The following is a 22,166-nucleotide window of genomic DNA, read 5'->3' on the forward strand; positions in this document are numbered from 1 at the left end:
GAACACCATGAAAAGAGGGCTGCCCTCATTACAAGAGTTGGCCAACAATTACCAACCGTTTCCTGGAAAGAACCAGAGAATGATGTGAGTTGATAGGCAATGAATCTTCCACTTTTGGGACAAGCAGCCCAACTGGTGAAGCAGCAGGAAGTGGATGTAAAGTATTAGAATAATTTGTCTCATCCGTTTCTCTGATCTTTTCTGTTGCACCTCTTGCTTTCTTCCTGCAGAATAAATTCTCCCAGCAGGTATAAAATTCAAGGGTTTTATTGCGTTTTGAAGGATCTCATCAGTCTTTATTATATCTGTTAATGATTTTTTTTCTTTGAGTCAGTACACCAAAGGGGATCAGTAACAGAATAACAGTGCTGGAAGGGACCTTGGAGGTTTTCTAGTCCAGGGCTCTTTAATCTTTTCACAGATTGTACCACTTTTAGGACATGACAATATTCAAGGACGACCAGTGCTTAGCAAGGTGTCAAAAACTTGATGACTAAAAAAAAAAAAGGGGGGGGGGGATTTTGGGTTTTACTGATTAGTTTGATTTGTTGTTATAGAAATGGCTACTTTATACTATTATAGAAAAGTAAAAAAGTTGAGGTTCGATGTTAATGCTTCATTCCAGTGCAACAGAGCAAGTCTGAAGTCAATGCCTTTTCTTTACTTTTCTCCCTTCTACCCCTCCCTTCTTTCCCTTTTTCCTCCCCACTGTGTCCTACTATTTGCTTTTGTATTTTTGTATTTTATTCTATAATCTAATAAAATGTTACAAACCGTAAAGAAAGGGGGGAAAAGTACCAGTTTTACTCCTTTTATATCCTCTCTTCTCCCCCCCTCCTCCTCCTTTTATATCCTCTCCTCTCTCCTCCTTTTCTATTCTCTCTTCTCTCCCCCCTCCTTTTATATACTGTCCTCTCTCCCACCCTCCTCCTCCTTTTCTCTTCCGGGTGCACTGGAAGCGCTGATCAGATGGAGCTGCATGCGCCAATAGTGGATTCTCAGCAAAGCACTGACAATACCGCAGCGCCAGCTGAATCTCCACCCAAAGACTGCATGCAGCTGCCGGCCACCCCCGAGGCTGCTGAAAGTGCTGATCAGCTGGAGCCGCATGTGCCAATACTAGGCTCTCAGCAGAGCCCCAGAAACACCGCAGCTTCAGCTGACTCTCCCCCAGGCCTCTCTGGTGCTGCCACTGCTTCAGCTCATCCACTTTTATACTTTTTTTACAGTGCTTTTCAACTCATCATATGCATACCACCTGCCAGGTGTCGAAGGACCACCAGTGGTACACGTACCACGGGTTGAAAAACCCTGTTCTAGTCCAACAATCTGCTCAAGGAGGAAACCTTATACCATTTCAGACAAATGGTTGTCCAATCTCTTCTTAAAAACCCCCAGTGTTGGAGCAATCACAACTTCTGGAGGGAAGCCATTCCACTGATTAATTGTTCTAACTGTAAGGAAACTTTTCCTTGGTTCTAAGGTTGGTTTTCTCCTTGATTAGTTTTCATCCATTGCTTCTTGTCCTGCCTTCAGATGCTTTGGTCACAGTCACAGAGCCAAATTTCAGAAAAGCCAGAGAGATACGAAATCAAGTACCTAAAGTAACCTGGATAACAGTGACAGCAAGAATACACAGCTCTGTGGTGATCCAGGTCTGAAGTTAGGGTGGTGGTAAGGTTTATGTTATAGAACCTGTTAGCAACTCCTTAAAGGAGTACCATTTTTCCCTGGGTCCACATGATTGCTATGGTCCACTCCCAGAAAAACAGTCAATGGATTTTCAAGGAGTTTCAACAGTCATATATGCATACTGAGGTTTACTCTGAATCATATTTTCTATTAAGAGATAATAAAAATTTGTTCTTGCTCTACTCCGTACAGCAAGGCCCTTCCTTGTACTGATCATGCCAGAACATGGAATATTATACAATTAATAGGTATCCAGGGACAGCTGATTATTCTTCTGAGAAATGTTTATAATGAACAAAAAGCTACTACATGAACTACCTGGAGAAACTAGATTCTTTAGGAATGCCATATTGCAAATATGGAATAGATACAAACCCAGGCTATACCCCAATATACTTTTATGGGCCTCAGCCCAATAAGTATTTTATAGAAGACAAAAGAGTGGGCAAAGAAAAATGGTTACTATATAAAGATTTGTTAGTATCGAAAAAATAGAGCTGAAAATGAAATCAGGAGCAACTGACTGCACAGGGGTTTAGTTTTCAATGCACAATGAAGAGAAATATCTAAAAAGGCACCACAAATAGAATATGATAAAACTGAATTTGAAAATGAATTATGTACACATGATGAACATGTGATTGCTAAAATGTATAAACCTTTGTTTAGATTTGAAAGAAAAATTCAACTTATACTGAATTTCATTCAAATGATAAGAGTGGCATAAACCATGAAGGCCTGAAAATCTATTTTCTTAATTTTGATAAAGCCTTTCAGTTTGGCCTTCCATTTAAAAAAAAAATTTCTCTGAAGTAATATCACCAAATTAAGTGGAAGTATTCTATGTCAAACAATGAAAGAATTGCCAATTAAGATATGAATGTAAAATTATTCTTAGTTCCTATGACCATTTAATCAATTCTTTTTTTACTCTATTGTTCTCAAGACAAAATAAAAATAAAGGGGAAAAATTAAACTAAATTACAAAAGCAGAATAAAAGTTTACATTCCAACCAATTTCTTTGAAAAGCTAATGTTAAGTAAATGTTAATGGTGCTTTTGCTGCATTCCTAAAATATTCAGGGAAAAGATACTGAAAGTCAATAATTTTGTGTTACTTACACCATGTCAATTTCAGAAATGAAGAGTTTTATCTCCTGAAAAGCTTAGAATCCATGATTCCACACATGATATCCTTTTTATTCATTTCAAGATTTGTTTGGGGGCCTATGAATCTTACAGCTAGACATTTGTTGATGACATTCATATTAAAGGACATATGGAATATCTATATATAGGTTGCTATGGATATGTTATGAAGTCACTGACTTCAGATTCTAAAGGATATTAATATTCTTTCAATATTCACTAATAAAAGCTCAAAATACTTTCTGCAGTATTTATGACAATGATATGTTTAACTAATAATTCAGTAACATTATTTCTAATGGTCAAATGACAAAGTATGGACAGATGCACAGGCTTCTAGCTCTTCTGGGTTACAAAAATAAATTATGAAATGTAGGAAAACTGATAAAATTGATAATATGTTTTTAATACATCAAAAATCTGATAATGAAAAATTAATACTTAAATTGAAAGTAAACACGCAAATCATTATAACTTTTTTTGCAAAGCTCAACTCATATTTGAGGGAAGCTCTTCTTGAATAGAAGTAAAAATGTAAATAAATGCAGTTTGCATCTGCTGTATTCATGTCAGGGTTAAGCAAATTATACTATTCACAACCAATTGCTAGCTAACATGGCAATTTGATATTTGTCATAAAAACTGCCCATTTTAATGCTATTTAAACAGTTAATAGATTTTTCAGACAAACATATAAACCTAGACACATTCCAGATTTTATCATTCTCTAAAACTCAAACTAGACCAAATATAATCCACAGAATCTGAGGTCTATAGAAGATGTGCTTTTCTTTTAGAATTTAGTTATGATAGTTTAGAAGCCCAAGCTACGATATTTGCTTCCATTTCAAAAATTTCCATTCCAAATTATGAATGTGAGGGATGTTTACTATAATAGTAGCATTAACCCTGAAGACTGATTTGAGAAAACAGCAGTGATTGGCTAGCTTACATACACAAAACTGCTTTAAGAATAGCCTAGACTTATAGTTTAGAAAGGTTGGTAGGAATGTTCTTACATGAGAACCAACTTATAAAGCAATGTTAGAATGGAATATATAACATCTCTGAATAGCAATGAATCAATGAAAACCACCACCATTTTCCATGCTTCCTTTAATGAAGTCTTATTGTCAATTTAAGCTACTTTAAATCAGTATCTATTACTGAATTTTATCTATAAAATATCTTTTTAAACACAAGGATAAAAACAGATTAAAACTAAGTGAGTTAACCATAAAATCTATCACATAGAAATATTGAATATGAAGATTAAGAGCATCAAGATTAGATTCTGGAAGATAAAGATGAGATTGAAGTTTGGATAAGACAGGAAATATAAGCAAAGTAAAAACTAGAGTGCAAAAGAACACATAAATACCAGTATAAGAGAATGTTTGAGAATAACCCATAAGTGTTATCCATTTATAATGTTAGTTATGAAAAATGTAACCGTATATCAAAGCTGTTAGTGTAACAAGCCATCTTAAGCTTTGGCTATGTTTCTTTCCATCATCATCCTTTAAAACAGATGAATTCTGACATTTGTTGATCTGTGGTTTAGATCTACATATGTGCAGAATTTTGGATGTGAAAAGTTATCAACAAGTTTTAGGTTTTGAAATTTCTTCCAAAAGTATGTCACAATTTCCATCTGGAAATAGCAAATTCTTTTCATCTGTGCTTTGTTTCTGCAAATATTTCTTTTGACTTGCAAATTTTTCCAAATAACTGCAGTATAAGAAAACAATAAAAGGAATGGTGATATTTAAACAACAAAGATAGTGTTTAGGTTATTTCAGTTTCCTAAAATCTCGTGTGTCAGTGCTATGGTGTATATACAGATAAAACAGCAGCAGAACAAAAGCGAGTGTGAGCATAGTTTTTTAAGTACTAAGAGATTATACACAAGCTCTAATAGAGAATGAAGAAGAATTACTGCTATATAATAATGAAGTATTTAATAGCTCTTACTAGCTACTTAACACTGACTCTAAAAAGGTCCTCTCATTTTATGGAGGAAAAAAGAAGACCCATCAAAATTTGATTTCTACCTCTGTGTCAAGAAATCCAGTTGTACTCAGTAGTCTTTTTTCTTCAAGCACTATTGTAGCAGAATTAATAGCCCAATCTTTTACTAAATCTTTCTGGCTTTCGTTGATAACAGGCCTATTATAATCCTGGCTGTCATCCACTCCAAAAACCTGAAAATAAAACAAATCATCGTACGTTAACTGAAAGCCTCCTTCGTAGTATTCAATGGGAATGTATGGGTACAGCCACTAAGAAAGTGAGTGCTTATAAGGCTGTGTTGTTGTTTTTTTAAAAATACAGTTTCACAGTTAATTGTGACACAAAAATCTTATGAAATGGCTATTGAAAGTAGAACTGATGCATTCTAATTCTGGAGATTCAAAATAATTGTTAATGTTTTCTTTCGATGAAATCAAAATATGATGTTGGGAGTCTTCCTTTAATATAATACAACTTTCTTGCCTCTGCCGCAATTTCCAGAATACTTCCCAAATCTAATGGAATGGATTAGAGAACTCCTGAAAATAGGTTGGTTTTTTTTTTGGCTTTGTGAAGGGCTTGTTGCAGAAAGATGGAGAAACTGCTTCTAATGACAGAAGCATACTACTGGATTGCATCCATAAACCAGTCTTACCTGAATATATGAATGCTGTAATTTTAAACAAAGAATTACGTCTGAAATGTTTTAAGTAATCCCTTTGCAAATCATGTACTGAAAGTTTTGATTTGTGTGTAATGTATATCATGTAGTTATTTTTTGTATGGATTAAATGATATATTCTGTTATGAAAGAAATGGATCCATAATTACATAAAAACTAGATATATTTCTGTTCTTGCTCCTTTAACACGTGGGTAAAATGTATGTATGCCTGGCACAGATGTATCGAGTCCAAGCAACCCAGTGTGTAAACTTTGCAATAACAATGACAACAGTGATGATTTGTAAAAACAGCAATTAGGGTGACTGCTCCAAAAGATATTATTATGTGACACTGAAATTATCTGGCAAGAATTAGATCTAAAAAGTATCTTCTTATATCCAGGGATTAAAAAGTACCAGATTTTTGAATTTTATGCAAATTTAAATATGTACCAATTAGAGGAAACAAGCATAAGTCTTTAGAAAAACTCTAAACAATATGCCATATTTAAATACTTATTGTAATAGCACCCTTTTCATTGTTTTCTTTTTTAAAAAGTGATATATTTATACTCTTTATGACACACTATACTCAAGTTCACATTACACGTTCAGCCACAATGAAATTTGCTTGATTTCTTTTGTGTGTTTGTTATGTGAACCATCCGTTACAATTTGAAAGTTATGGCTTACAGCTTTCACCTTTTAAAAAATCCTCTACATAAGGAGATGTCATGCATCTGATGAATGTTATCATACATTTATACTGTAGTAGTGCTACAATGCTCTTTTTATCTGTAATCCCAAGGAAGAACCTAAAATATCTTAAGCATTATTAGAATCCAAACAGAAAATCCTTTTTTTTAAAACTTAAGTCTGTTTCAGTGGAGATCAGCTTAGAAATTCTCCACATTTAATATGTGCAAATTGCATCAACCTATTAAATCCTCTCTATTCTACAGCACGTTTATAAATATTTGCTTTGCCACAGGAGACACTGATAGTTTTCTTAAATGCTGTGCCATAATCCATCACACTGTATTGGTTCCAAACTCTCAAGGGATTCAGATTCAAAGGTAAATATAAACATTATTGGATATGGTATGGGGAGCCAAAATTTAAAATGTTAAAAAACATATTGGAATACTATTTCTGATCTTTCTTAAAGTACTAATTTGGATTTCATGCTCAACATTGAAAGTGTGGATTTTTCATGTATATGTATATAGTATATGCATATTTGCCAATAAAGTGCCATTGCAGTTATTGCTGTATGCCATAGGAAATTTGGGGACCCTGAAGATGGAGATTTTGTGAAGAAAAAAATAGCAATATCTTTCTCCAAATTATACAGTGAAGGGAAAAATTATTTGATCCCCTGCTGATTTTGTACATTTGCCCACTGACAAAGAAATGATCAGTCTATAATTGTAACGGTAGGTTTAGTTTAACAGGAGACAGAATAACGACAAAAAAATCCTGAAAAATGCTTTTCAAAAAAGTTATAAATTGAGTTGCATTTTAATAAATGAAATAAGTATTTGACCCCTTCGCAAAACATGACTTAGTACTTGGTGATAAAACCCTTGTTGGCAATTACAGAGGTCAGAAGTTTCTTGTAGTTGGCCACCAGGTTTGTACACATCTCAGAAGGGATTTTGTCCCACTTCTCTTTGCAGATCCTCTCCAAGTAATTAAGGTTTCGAGACTGACGTTTGGCAGCTCAAATCTTCAGCTCCCTCCACAGATTTTCTATGGGATTAAGGTCTAGAGACTGGCTAGGTCCCTCCAGGACCTTAATGTGCTTCTTCTTGAGCCACTCCTTTGTTGCCTTGGTTGTGTGTTTTGGGTCATTGCCATGCTGGAATACCCATCCATAACCCATTTTCCACACCCTGGCTGAAGGAAGGAGGTTCTCAGCCAAGATCTGATGGTACATGGCCCCGTCCATCGTCCTTTTGATGTGGTGAAGTTGTCCTATCCCCTTAGCAGAAAAACACCCACAAAGCATAATGTTTCCACCTCCATGTTTGATGGATGGATGGTGTTCTTGGAGTCATTGGCAGCATTCCTCCTCCTCCAAACATGGCGAGTTGAGTTGATGCCAAAGAGCTTGAGTTTGGTCTCAGCTGACCACAACACTTTCATCCAGCTCTCATCTGAATCATTCAGATGTTCATTGGCAAACTTCAGACAGGCCTGTACATGTGCTTTCTTGAGCAGGGGGTCTTGCAGGCGCTGCAGGATTTCAGTCCTTCATGGCGTAGTGTGTTACCAATTGTTTTCTTGATGACTATGGTCCCAGCTGCCTTGAGATCATTGATAAGATCTTCCCATGTAGTTCTGGGCAGATTCCTCACTGTTCTCATGATCATTGAAACTCCACGAGATGAGATCTTGCATGGAGCCTCAGAGCGAGGGAGATTGACAGTTATTTTGTGTTTCTTCCATTTGTGAATAATCACACCAACTGTTGTCACCTTCTCACCAAGCTGCTTGGCGATAGTCTTATGGCTCATTCCAACCTTGTGTAGGTCTACAATCTTGTCCCTGACATCCTTGGACAGCTCTTTGGTCTTGGCCTTGGTGAAGAGTTTGGTATCTGATTGACTGATTGCTTCTGTGGACAGGTTTTTTTATTGTTATTCTGTCTCTCACTGTTAAAATAAACCTACCATTACAATTATTGACTGATCATTTCTTTGTCAATGAGCAAACGTACAAAATCAGCAGGGGATCAAATAAGTTTTCCCCTCATGTACATACATTTTCTAGAACTAAGGTGCTTAGCACTTCATAAGGATGCGCTTAGGCAAATATTATAAATATATTTACTAATTAGAAACGAAGTTACATCACTATCTATAGTTGTTTTCAGTTCTATCTTTGTTTATTTGAGACCTTCAAAAGAACCAGAACTTTATCATTTCTATTAAAAATACTCCCCAATGTCAAATTTAAGTCTTTCTTCACAACAGTATGAAATAGTGTGACATTATCTTCTGCGATTTATTTTTTAATGTTAATTTTTCTTCTTAATACACCCTGTGACTCAGGTTTCCCATTTAAATACTAAGAAAGTCTGATTGTGTTTCTTTCTGAGCATAATAAATGGTTTTGTTAGCAAAGTATCTTTGATGTAAAGCCATTCCATTGCACAAGATAAGCATGCATGCAAACATTATACTTTTACTGAATTTTAAAATTAACAGAAAACCAATGATATGGTTTAAATTTAAAAAGTGACTTAATTTAATAACAGCATATTATTCTTTCCTGATGGAAGCTGCCTCACTTCAGCATTAAGGACTTACAGACGCATAATAAGCTTTCTTTTTTAGGACTTGATTGTGGTAAGCTGCTGTTTATCTGAGTATACTAAACTGTTATTTTTATTTTTCCGTTCTTAATATTTGAGAGTTCTTTTTTTACTTTTCTATTCTTTTTTGTTCTAATAATCACCTGAGACTAGTCAAGATAGAAAGAAGGGCTTCTTCCTATATTTTCAACAATTTCGCGTTAATACAAAGTATAATGCCAAGTCAGATCTGAGATACCTACAACCTACAATTGACAACTGCAGCTGAAATGCACCCAGGGCATCTCTGCTCTCTCCAATAACTAACTCCAATAAATAGTCCTCAGGTTATGATGGCAATTAGGAATCAGGATTGCTAGTGTCAAGTGATGCGGTCGTGAAGTGTAATGTCAAGTGATTACATTGCTTAGCAATGATAATGACCCTGTAGTACCAGTTGCCATTGCAGCCTGAAGATGCATGGGTCTTTCCCAGGAAACAAATGTCATGGAAGTTCCAGGTAAGTGCTGGGAGAGTTCGCATGTAACCTGAAGTGGGGGAGTCCCAGGTAAGGAGTATGGAGCTGCTACAGGGGAGTGAGAGAGGCTGGGGGAGGGCTTGAGGGGGACAATAGAGGGCATGCTCAAGTTGGGGGATGACAGGAGAGAGGGGGCTGTGGCATGAGTACCGGAAGCAGGGAGCACACAGGAAAACTGAAGGGTAGATGGCATGGCACAGTGCATGTGTAGAAGGTCTTGGGGGGGGGGGAGAGATTACACTGGCTTGAGACCTGCCACCTTCCCCATTGACTTCAGAAATGGTAATCAGAAGACCATAGCAACCGTTGTTAAGTGCAAGCTGGTTGCTAAGCACTCAATTGCAATCACATCAACATAAGGATGTGGACACAGCCAAAACTTTGAGGATTGGTCATGGTTGCTGAATTGATGGCCAGTAAGAACAGACTACATGTATGTACACGTGACATATATTCTCAGAAGCCACACCGTAAATAAGGGCAGGGCCTACTTAAATAAATACTTATTAAAACTATCTGCCTATTAAATAAGACAACCATATGTAAAATTAATACATCTATACTTTCTCCCAGGTTTTCTAAAGCGGCAAAATAGATGGAAAAAGAACCACACATATTATAGTGTACATGCACAAAAGCACAGTGTTAAATTAAAAATTAACTTGCTTAATGCTATATCATTTTTATTATTAAACATGAAACACAACTTTAGAAAAAGATATAATTTTCCTTGTGTGCTAGAAGGAAATTTAACATGCAGCCTGTTCTTTTAAGCAACATTACTTGTGATGATTTACATAAACTTTTCATTAGTTGCAGCAAAGGCAAAACTTTCTCTGTAAAAATACAGCATTATACAAATTTAATTACCAAATACGCATGCCTTGGCTGTTGAATCTATTTTCACATAGGAAAGCTAAGCGATGAGTAGAAATTCCTTCCAGACATGTCATCATGGTTTGGCCTAAATTTGAAGTAAAGAAGTACCTGGGAGGCTGAAGGTAGATAAGCCTGTCATATGCAACTTCATCATCCCACACAATTTGAACCCTCATGAATCTTAACAAACACTTGAAAAGACTAGAAGTATATTATGTTCTTTGTTCACAAGATCACTTACTGAGATCTTAGGCTATCCATAGGCTTTTTATGCAGGGAAATATATTGTATTTTCTGAGAGTCAGCTGGTATATTAATTTATTTTATTGTTGTTGTTAGCTGTGAAGTCGTGTTCGACCCATCACGACCTCATGGACAATGTTCCTCCAGGCCTTCTACCATCTTCTGAAGTCCATTTAAGCTCACACCTATTGCTTCAGTGACTCCATCCAGCCACCTCATTCTCTGTCATCCCTTTCTTCTCTTGCCCTCAACCTTTCCCAGCATTAGGCTCTTCTCCAGTGAGTCCTTCCTTCTCATTAGGTGGCCAAAGTATTTGAGTTTCAATTATTTTATTAAATTTAAAAATGTTTCCAATACTTTGAATCAGAATATATATCCTCAGCATGTAACAGAAATTTCAGAGCTGCCTTCTCTATCGTGTATCTGCCTTATGGAATAATTTCTCCCAATGTTGAATGGACCAGCTTTGCTGGCCTTCTGGAAGGCCATGAAGACATGGCTTCCCCACCCCACGTCCCAGCATTAAACCAAGAATACTGGTGGAGACTAGCACATGTGTATTTATATTGTGAGAGAAATTTTTAAGAAACCTCAAGTAGTTTTCTTAAAGGGTATTATATGTTGTCATTTTGTTCACCATCCTTTAAGATGAAAAGCCATGTAAATCTGTTTAATACATAAATAATTGCTACATATAGATAGATAGATAGATGATAGATAGATAGATAGATAGATAGATAGATAGATAGATAGATAGATAGACAGACATCAATCCTGAAAGTATATCTATTCTACCTCCCTTTCATGAAATGAATATGCATCTGCTACCCACCCAAGTCATCTACCTAGCCACTAAAAACAAATCTGTTTAATTTCAAAAACACTGCTCTGTCATGAATCTCATCTAATTCTCAGGTCCCACACTCAAGATAGGCTTTTGTAATTAGGACAGCTGAGCAAGGTGGGTAGCAGGTTGATGATTGTTTGAAATAGGAAGCTATTCCAATGGGACCCTTATATTATTAAAACACCTTTCAAGTCAGACAATACAGGAGAACAGCAGTATACTGTAGATAGATAACTTCACAATTGATGTGGCTATTATTTAAAACCCTCTCATTTTATTCCAGTTTGTGCTTCCTGAGATCCCTAGATATCCAGGAAAGATGTACCAGATACAGAAATTTTCACCGCTTTCTCCACACTTTTACAAATCTAATGCTACCCACCTTGCTCAGCTGTCTTTTCCTGTGACTTTGGATACAGGAAACCTTTTACTAAGCCTTTTTCTTTGTGGTGCTATTGTTTCATCCCTTTTCAAGCTTTATAATAAGATATCCAATCCCTTCCTCTTCCTCCATTTGTCCAATTGGTCTACTTTGTCCTCCACTCTCTTCCCATTTGTTGAGATCAGCTCTTTTTGTGCATGTACACGCTACTTTTCTCTTTTCCACTGTGATGCAACTCCTCCTTCCCTTGCCAATTTTCCTCCGCCCCAGCCCCCATTCTCCTTCATTCATCATCCCCTCAGTTCCTTTAAGGAAATGTTTCAATGGGTCAGGTGCGGATCCACGTAGCATCTGTGCCCTGCTAATGCGAATAGGCACGTGGCAGATTGCCAATGATGTTAAATACAGGCAATGAGTTTGGCTGCCATCCTACTTCATCATTCAAGCCTTTAAATGCTTCTGAGAGTGTGCTCTCAGAGTCGTCCCACCCCCCCATACACTTAAAGAACTTAAAGCACTTTCATCAAGTGGAATCCTTAAGCCTGATCGGTTTCCTACTGGAATAATTTTTTTTCTTAAAAATTCATCTTATTCTATTAATGCGCGATACGGCAGAGCAATATACCAATGGCAAAACAGCCACTATTTTTTTCCCCTGTTTTTTGCAAGGCCCTCGTGTAACTTGTTCTTATCAAATGATACAAGGTAACTTTAAGCCTTTTAAATCTCTGTAATAAATATGGCATAAACAAAATTTGTTTAAAAGACAAATATCTATTTATTTATATCTATATCTGTATCAGTACCTGTGTTCATACTTACACCGGGGGGTGGGGAGGAGGGAGCGAAAAAAAGAGAGGGGGGAGAGGGAGAAGGAGGGGAGATTTCACCCGGACCCTCTGCTCTCCATCCCAAATTGTGTAATTCCTATTCTGACTTTGGTTCTCTCTTCATAGAACACTAGGCTGAGAGCATGCAATACTCCTAAGAAAATCCCAAACTGGCTATTGGAAAGGACTACACCATATTCCACAAAGCAAGTGATAAACTGACAAAAGTAACCCAGAACTGCAGGACTTCACTGCTACTGCACTGAATTTATTTTTCTAATCTGAGGAGAAAAAAAGTAATATAGTACCTGCATGTGTCTCTCGTTCTTGGTACTAAAGCCAACAAGAGAATAAGAGCAAAACCGAGCTTCAAAGGAGACTACTTTCATTCTTGTTCAAGTCTTATTTCTATCCTAGGTCATCCAGATGCAGACTGATTTACACACAGAATGGAGACAATTTACTATATTTAAACTTGAAGGATTGTACATAAATGCACATAGTAAGAAATGCAAAGATGGAATAATTCACCAGAGGTAGTAAACATTAATAATTAAAAATAGTGACTCACACTGTTATGAGAATAACCTATGTTTCAGGTAATGAATGGTTAAAGAATACTTGCTTCCTCATTTTGCCCTAGGTATTAAATACTCTCTTCACTGAATGTATATACTTTTCAATTATTGTATTCCTTAGAATGGTATTTAGAATTGTAATACAACTTCCCCCTCCCCCGCTCATTCTGTATACGACATTGTAAAATATCAGTTCTTTTGAAGTATTACATGCTAGATCTGTAAAGTACGCTGTAGCCTAATAGGACCCGTACAACTGCTGTAATGCCCGTTCAGATGGGGATTTTATTTCTAAGGATAGTTACCAGGAAATTATGATATAAGCATTATAGGCATTTAAAAACAACATGAACTATTCTGGTTCTCATAGTATTTATATTTTTCCATTTTCTTGGTTATGAATAACATTTTCTACCAGTATATTAAAAACTACAAATTTTAAATGTTATATCATTTATGGACTCTTTTTCTACAAAATGAAAAATCAGTAGTTATAATAATTAAAAACTAATCAGCTTCTTGAACAATTGGGGTTCCCCCCCCAAATACTATGATTTTAAACTCAAGAAATTATTTCAAGCTCTGAACAAAAATAGAATCCAGATGGGATGAGTAATATGAAAACAACCAAAATCATTCATAGTTCTTCCTTGTTTTCCAATTTAATGAATTTCAAAAAGCTGTTACTATTAAAACAAAGAAGGAAGTTTGAGTGAAAACTCAAGTTATAATCCAAGTATTAGAAAGCAGAGTTCTATGCTGACTTATAGGAGACCAAAAATATGTCATTTAAAACAATTTAAAGTCTCTAACTCAGATTACCTAAGAGCAGTTTTCCACCCATCTACCCACAGGACTCTCCCTGCCAAGAATGGGGAGAAAGATGGAACTGCTATGTTCCCTCTTATCTCCTTTAATCAACAGGAACTATGGCTGATTTTCAATTTTCTCAATGAAAAAGAAGTGTTCTATTTGTAGAAATCATATTCCGATTCCAAACCATGGGATCTGCATTAAATTCTTGATTATACTTAATAAAGGGAAATATCCACCTTCTTACAATAAATAAAATAAAATGCATTTGAGTTAAAATCTGATACTTGAAGTGTTGTAACACAACGGAGGACAATCAATGTAACAGTGTGGCAATCATTTATTTATCTATTATTATTTATAATAGATCATTCACAGAATGCTTCCACATAATCTGACAATTGCTACATTGAGCAAAAACTTTCAAGTATATGCTTTTAATATTTTCAGTATGAAGAAGAAAAACAACAAAAAAGTCAAACAGAAATCTTTCACATTTCATTCCTAAACATACATACATACATATACACACACACACACATACATACATACATACACATACACATATACATATACATTCTCTGATGCTAAAAAGCTTTTGCATGAATAGCGGATTTCATTATGCTTCTATGTTATTGCTAAATATTTTAGTTTTTATAAAACTATAATATATCTTTATATCTTGATCAGTCAATAGATGTAACAAAATTAGTAGTTTGAAGCAGTATATTCAACAAACTGTAGCATCCTATTTACGGCATCCCAAATACTGTACTTTCAACCTAGGTATACTTAAGAGAACCAGTTTGCTATAGTAGTTAAAGCACCAGGTTACAAACTGGGAGACTGTGAGTTCTAGTCCTGCTTTAGACACAAAGCCAGTTGTGTATGTTGGATCAATGCCTCTCTCTCAGCCACAGAAAAGAGGCAACGGAGAACTACTTCCAAAAATCTTGCCAAGAAAATTGCAGAGACTTGTCCAGATAATTGCCAGGAGTCAACAATGACCCAAAGGCACTGTCCCCCCCCCCGCCTCAAAACACACACAAACCATAAAATAATTTTTAAAGTAGGAACAAAAGTGTGTTTGTTAACATGATAAAAATATTTTTGCTGATGTGTTGCTAGTGACTCTTATTTTTAAATTATAATTATTCTAAATTGATCAACTATATAGCATATTTAGAAAGTATTTTAACTTATGTTTCTGAGCTCAACTTACATATTTCTGAAAATGGTTTAACTTAAAAGAGTGCACAAGTAAGCAACATAGAGAATTTATACTGGCATTTAACAATAACAGTTTAAAAATATTTAATTATAAACTCAATACAAGGCAACTTATAAATCAGGCAATATTACCTTATTTCATTTCATTTGCTATGGAGGAAATTAAAAAACCTTGAAGATATAAATTCATATCAGTTCTGGAAAACAGATTTTAAATAGCAATGCAGATATATGGCACTATTAATGTAGTACATTAGGATTAAGCAAACATGGAACTGTGTACTAGCAACAGCTTTGGGAAAACACTCCACATAGTAACAGTTTTGCTATGTGAGTAATATCTTTCTGAAGAAGTATATCACAACACTTTTAGTCCAATCATCATTATTATATTTATTATCCTATCAAGTCCACCACAGATAATGTTTTTTTTTTAAAAAATTTGCAAGTATTTTTCAGGCTTACCTTATCAATCATCTTGCGTGCTTCCATCTCCTCTGCATTTGGATTTTCCAGTTCAATAGTGTAAGTACCTTTATCACTTTGGTCATCATCATCCTTTTCAAGATTCACTGAAACAAGCTGAGTTTTTAGCTTCTTCTCCATGTCCTCGTTTGGACTTGGTCTGTGCCCAAGGCTTCCTGAACTTCTTAACAATGTACTTTGTAAGAAAGGTAGTGCAGCAGAAGGCTCTTCTGATTTTTGCTTGAGAAGTTTTGCATGCACCGCCCTGTGCTGGGTGGAGTTGTTCTGGGCCAATGATGGTGGAGGTTTTGCTTTTTCAGTTCTTGCAAGGGATGCTGGAGAAGGTGTTTCAGGGCACAAACCTCCTATATTTTGAGAAAAAGAATACGATCTCCTCTTCCGAGGATGGCCTTCGTCAAAGAACTCAATCATAAAGGCAGTCTGACTTAAAACAGGTTGATCTGAATGTTTCTCTACATTCAGAGCTTTCGAATGTAATTTTTTCTGTTCGGTATAATGGTGCTTTAAATGATCTTCAAGTGCAGCACGTTTACTGTAAAGCTTGTGTGCCCCAACATTTTCTGAATCGCTCTGTGTTCCGTCATCATGTTTATTTCCTGCAAAGACAAAGAAAAGAAAAATCTAGCTCTCTATATTCAGCATAATGTAAAAAGAGCATTCCTAAGTAATACATATACAGTATTTGGTTCTCTGTTAGCTCAATGGTTCGTTAACAAGTCTGCAGGCTTCCCATAGCAACAACAAACTCATTCAGACTTGCTATACAATAATGGACTCATTTGCCAGCTCACCACCAAGCGTTTGAATTGCCTTATTCAAAAGACATTCAGTTCTTAACCAATCATGCTCTGATGAAATCTGAACACTATATTACAACTGTACCAAAATGAGGGCACAAGAGATTATTTTCAATCAATATATATTAACCCCTTGTTAAAAAATAATTCATGAAAGAAAACTTAGTTCGAAATGTTCATGAAATGTTCTATAACTTTTACACCTGTTAATTGTTATCTGCAGAAAACTTAATCACTTGGGTCTCCAAAGTACATATCTTCATTTGCATAAATAGTGATAAAACTTAAGATTTTTCTCTCTCTAATTAAATAGTTCCTGTGAAAAATTAGTGTAGAAACAGAGTTAAATATTAATTTTTTATATATCTCGTGTTAAAATGCAGTTTAGAATCACATGGAAAAAATTCTAAATAAAAGTAAAATATCTACCTGAATAAGTATAAAGCAAGTATATAATATGGAAGTCTTTACAATAAAAATATGCCACAATGATCAACAAGAATTTCTCCATAAAGTTGTTTGGCTGTAAAATGCACTATTTTTCCATCCATAAAACCACAGAAAACAGTTGTGATCTAAATACTGAATACGTTTATTAAAATCTATTTTTCTTTCTTGACCAGGAAAGACAAGCCCTGAATAACATGCTTTCATCTTCATAACAGTCCTCATAACAATTACTTCATAGCAGTCAGTAATTGTTTCTTGGCCTCTTAGATGCATATTATCAAGGCTGGAAGTAGTGATAAAACATGGCTAGGGATTATACACAAGATGTTCAATACTGTACATTACTGCAATGCATTTCACACTCAGCAGTTACAACACCTGCTGGTAACCCATCAATTTTAGGTCAAAGACAACTTTTGAAGAGTACCTCCAAAAATACGGTATCTAAAACCATGTCTTTTTTAAAAAAACAAAAAACAAAAACAAAATTAGAACTAGCAACTGTTTGTTTGGAACCTGCCCGTTGGCTCTATATTTATATTTTAACCATTACAATCATTAAATCTGCTTTTAGCTGGAAACTTTTAGTTTCTTTTCATTATGAATACAAAAATACCACAAATCCTATTTTTCACTTGAATTCTATTATAAAGCATTATTGGAAAATTATATCAGTTTATGTATACAGGTTTTAAAGCAAATGTTTATTTTGTAACTGTAATAATGTTTCAGTTAACATCACAAGCTTTGACAAGCACAATGCACAATGTTTTGATCCTGGTACAATTTGTTGTTAATCAAAATGCTTGAAGTTTTGACCTGCAAGAATCCTAACAAAGTGTAGTAACTGTATACGTTCCTAGCAAGTATACTTACATTATGTGTTCAAGGCAAAAGAAGCAAAGCCGAAATTATTTATTTTACCTTTCAGTCTCTTCAAGTAGACTGGAACATCACTCTTAATACTTTTTGAATCTTCTTCTGATGCTTCCCACATCATTGTTGGGGGATTGTTTTGTGCTAACCAGTTTGCCACTTTACTTTCCGGTGCCATCATCACAGTTTGAAGCCCAGAGAGATCCTGAGCACCAGAAGGAGACTTCTTAGGCTTGGGACGCTGATCTGGAGTGAATTTTGTGACATGATCTTTGATGGTTACTTTTCCTGGGGTGCTGTTATCAAATTCAATAGTAAAAGAAGCATGCCCTGCCCCTGCTATGTGTGTATCTTTTGTTGGGATCTCATGAATAGTACCCTCAGGTGTTTGTGAATGTTGCTGGGCTTCCTTTGTAGGGATTTCAAAATAACTTGGTTCCCTACAAAATGGGTAAGATTCTTCTCCAGTTGCAGCTGCAGATTGCTCCTCAGCTTGCTTGCCATCTGTGCTGCCTCCTATTAAGAAAAACAAAGATATTGAATTCTCCAGTATTGGGCAACCCCAAGTCTTCAAGGAATTTCAGAATCAGTAAGAAAGCCAGGTGAAAATTCTTGAAAAAGAAATAATAAGTTTGTGCAGAAAGAATGAAAAACAGTTTCAGAACTGCAATTTTTCTCCACCTTGTTGGTATTTTAATTCTGGAGACGTGCATTAAAAACTAGCATGCCCCACTGAAAGTTCATGAGGAATGCCAGAGAAAATTTGGAATCTGTTAGATTTATTGATGTCAAATGTTGCCTTCATTTAGTGAAGTCATAGGTGATATCAAAGAGATGATTTTTTAAAGAAAGTAAAAAGAAACTCCATGGGCCAATATTGAAATCAAAGTGTAGACTTAGCCTTAATACAGATTTAAATTTTATTTTAAAAATATTCCTGGGAAGATCAAGTAAATATGGGAAACTGCAAAGATTTTAGATTTTTTTTTTGAAAATCCAATTTTTAAACTACAGAAGGGAAATGAAGATCAATTTAAAATGAAATTTACTATAGCAGCAAAAAACCCACGACAAATGTGGAACTGTAAATTTCTTATTTTCTGATGAGCAAAGAATGTAGCAGAAGAAAGTGTACATTCTGAATAAATGTTAAAGCGTTTGTGCAACGTTATGCAATTAGCATAATAAGCTTGACAGCCACGTGTAAAGAATGTGAATAGAACCACAAGCAACTGCTGCTGAAAAGAATATTGGATAGTAGATTGAAACTGCTGAATTAAGAAACATAATTTACTTTAAGATGCTTATAAAAACAAAAAGAAAAATTTAAGATATTAATAACATTTTTAGGAATCTTTCAATATGCTTATAGTATAGATGAAATAATGGTCCCGTATCATGCAGAATTCATTTTAAAATGCTCAACAAAGCAAGCAGTAAGCAGATCCCATGATGATGTTCAGAAATAATCACATTTAATTTAAACAGAAAGGTTCTTTAGAATGGCAACAGGAAAAGGCTCTGTATCTATTTTTATAGTTGAAAAATAAATGACAATAGCAATGAATTAGAAATAGCATACAGTATTCTATGATCACCAATCTAAAAGAAGCACTGCAGCAGTTTTACAGTAATGATGAAAGGTTAAACTTTTACCTAATTTTGAAAGATTATATTACATCCAATTGAAACACAAAGCTTTATGCATACTGTGTTAAGATTTGAGACAGAAGAAAAATGTCTGGAATGTGCAATTTATTGTTTTCTGGGAAAGAGACAAATTCAAATCAATTAAAAGAAAATTTCAGTAAGTTAATCAATAGAAAAAGTGTTTTCTTTTAGGGAAGAGAATATGCATTTATAAAATATTTAATTTACATTAAGCAACAAATCTAGTGTGTTTATCTGTGTAAAGATATAAAGAATGTCTTTATATCTTTTTTTTTAAATTGTTACAGTATAGAGCAAAAGGTTCACCTGGATAAGCAGAACCTTTAGTTGTTGTTGTTGTTCAGGTAACTGTTACCAAATATTTCTTTTATGCTACAGCTCCTCATACAGAATCCTGTTTTCTACAGCCCATGTAGAATATCTACTTCAGTATCTTTGGATCAAAGTCAGTGGATTATGTTCAACTAGGTCTGATTATTAAGGGACTAGAATCCATCAGCTAAACAATTTTTCTTCTTGCCATGTATTCAGCAAATATGTTCCAAATGGCTGGAGGAACTTCTAGAGGAGAGCTGAGCTTTCTAAAGGTATGGAGGAGGAGAAATGGAGAGTAGAGTAAATCTGAGTGAATTGAAGTCTTCCAGAACAACACTAAATATAAAGATTTTAAAGTATCATACTGTCCGGACTGATCTCCCAGTATGCTTTTTAAAAAATCTCTCATTTTTCTTCTTCTTCTTAAAGTGAAAGCTATTACTGGAACGTTCTTACATCCCTTTAGCTCTGCAATAAATACTGTGGCATGCAAAAAGTTAAGGACTTCTCTGCCAAGATATTGTATAGGGGGTCAGTTGCTTGGTTAACACACAATGCAGAGCCATCCATATAGCAAATGAATTGTATATGTGTGAGAATAACTAACTGCACATATGAACCCAAAATCAGAAACCAGGACTCTGGAAATGAGAACAGCAAGCTTTTGTTTGAAATGGAAGAAAGCACAACACAGCAGGAGGCAATAAATGCCTAGGACAGACATGGAGCAGCATTGGTTAATAACAAAGTAGGAGTGGCAGTTGTAAAGAGCAAACTGGGTAAGGAGAGTCAGGGATGGCTGGTAGCAAAGACTGTGGAAGACCAAAAACTGAACTGAAACATAGTGATTCCTGATGCACACTGTGACCGGATGGGATTTTGGACTTAGACATATTAAACCATTGTTTATGTAAAAGAAAAGGATTCTATGTAGCAGGAACGATGAAACAGAGGTTTTATGATATTCATTAGTACAACAGACCGTTTCTAGGTAGAGAGGAGTAGCTGTCCATACAAAGTAATGATGGCAATGAATAATTTCTTCAATGGCCAAGTTATTTCCTACTAACTTTGTAACATTATTATAAATTTTATCCCATGAAACTCTCTCTCTCTCTCTCTCTCCCCAACCCATCTCACAGGGTTGTTGTTCTTGGGAAAACAGGAGGAGGAAAGAATATTAGATGTGTTGTGGTGTAACCAGCTGGTACAGAACATAAGCACATGAGCAATTTGGGGTACCTCAAAGTGGCACCTGTAACACTGCCAGTTTGCTTCCAAGGTATTGGTTAGGATCTTTAAAGCCCTACATGGCACGGGACCAAGAACCTGTGGAACTGTCTTCTCTCCATTATAGCAGTCTGTTCCACCCAGTCAAGCAGAGAAAGTATGCTACAGACACTACCAGTTAAAGAATTTCGACTGGTGGGATCCAGGAAGAGAGCCTTCTCTGCCATCACACCTGCCCTTTGGAATATCCCACGCCCCAGAGGTGAGGCAGTCCCCATTCCCCATGCCTTTTGGAAGAGTTTGAAGTCCTGGTTCTGCCAACTCATATGAGGCTCGTAGAGGAGTATGCAACATTGGGGTTGGTTAGTGTCTTGAAGGCCCCCCCCCTTTTTGAATCTTAATTGTTCTGTCCTTGTTTTAACTGCCTTTTATTGAAATATATTTGTAGGGTTTTAATATTTTTAATTGTACACCACCAAGGCTGTTTCTAAATTTGGCAAAGAAACAAATGTTTGCTGCATAGTTTATAAAAATAATAAAGGTGGGATAAAAAAATTCAAAATAAATAAATCTTAAAATGAAGCTAGAAAGGTTGGCTTTATTAATTAAAACTGTTCCAAAATGTAAGATTTACGTTTTTTAACCAAAATCCTTCAGCACGTCAATAATAATTTCAAGTCTATGAACTGATCCAGGCTTAGCTGCAGAGTTATTTCAATAACCAGAAGCTTTGAGAAATGCTTATGGAAAACTACTTATTAGTTAAGCTTGGTTGGCCCATTTCTTCTGAAAATTTTTGGTTATTTCCATTCAAGTTAACCTCAGAAGAATAACCTGCAGCAAGTCTTAAAGTAGTGTTATAGCTAACTAGCCCTGTTCTTTTCTAAGATATTTCAAAGTATTTTCCCTCTTGCTTGCTTTGTTGTTATTTTTCCCCCCTTTCCTTCCACAAGAGTCAGTTGGCATTCTAGAATCACCAGGTGTTTTCAGTCCTCATTGCTGTCTTTGCCCAGTTGTCAAAAGTTCAGTTGTCTTTTGGAAAAGCACCTTTGGGACAACCATGACCCTATGGATGACTGAGAATCCCCACAGATCTTTCCCTTACAGTATTTTTGTAGATTGGGGTGTGTGCCGATTCTTTGTATAAATGGGGGAAGACATCTTCAGCGCAATGTGATTATGGGGC

The 22,166-nt window shown here is 35.5% G+C and overlaps 1 protein-coding gene across 1 annotated transcript in view; it reads right to left on the minus strand.

The window, feature by feature from the left end:
* CEP170 (centrosomal protein 170) overlaps nucleotides 1–22,166 on the minus strand; it is an 86,024-nt gene that overhangs the window by 29,559 nt on the left and 34,299 nt on the right. Inside the window, exons 9-11 of the mRNA XM_083349945.1 lie at nucleotides 17,813–18,280; nucleotides 15,621–16,237; nucleotides 4,896–5,045 (exon numbers count right to left, since the gene is read on the minus strand). Coding sequence (XP_083206071.1) covers nucleotides 4,896–5,045; nucleotides 15,621–16,237; nucleotides 17,813–18,280 — 1,235 coding nt within the window. The remainder of the gene's footprint in view (nucleotides 1–4,895; nucleotides 5,046–15,620; nucleotides 16,238–17,812; nucleotides 18,281–22,166) is intronic.

The sequence above is a fragment of the Vipera ursinii genome (assembly GCF_947247035.1).
Source record: "Vipera ursinii genome assembly, chromosome: 1".
Taxonomy (NCBI): Eukaryota; Metazoa; Chordata; class Lepidosauria; order Squamata; family Viperidae; genus Vipera; species Vipera ursinii.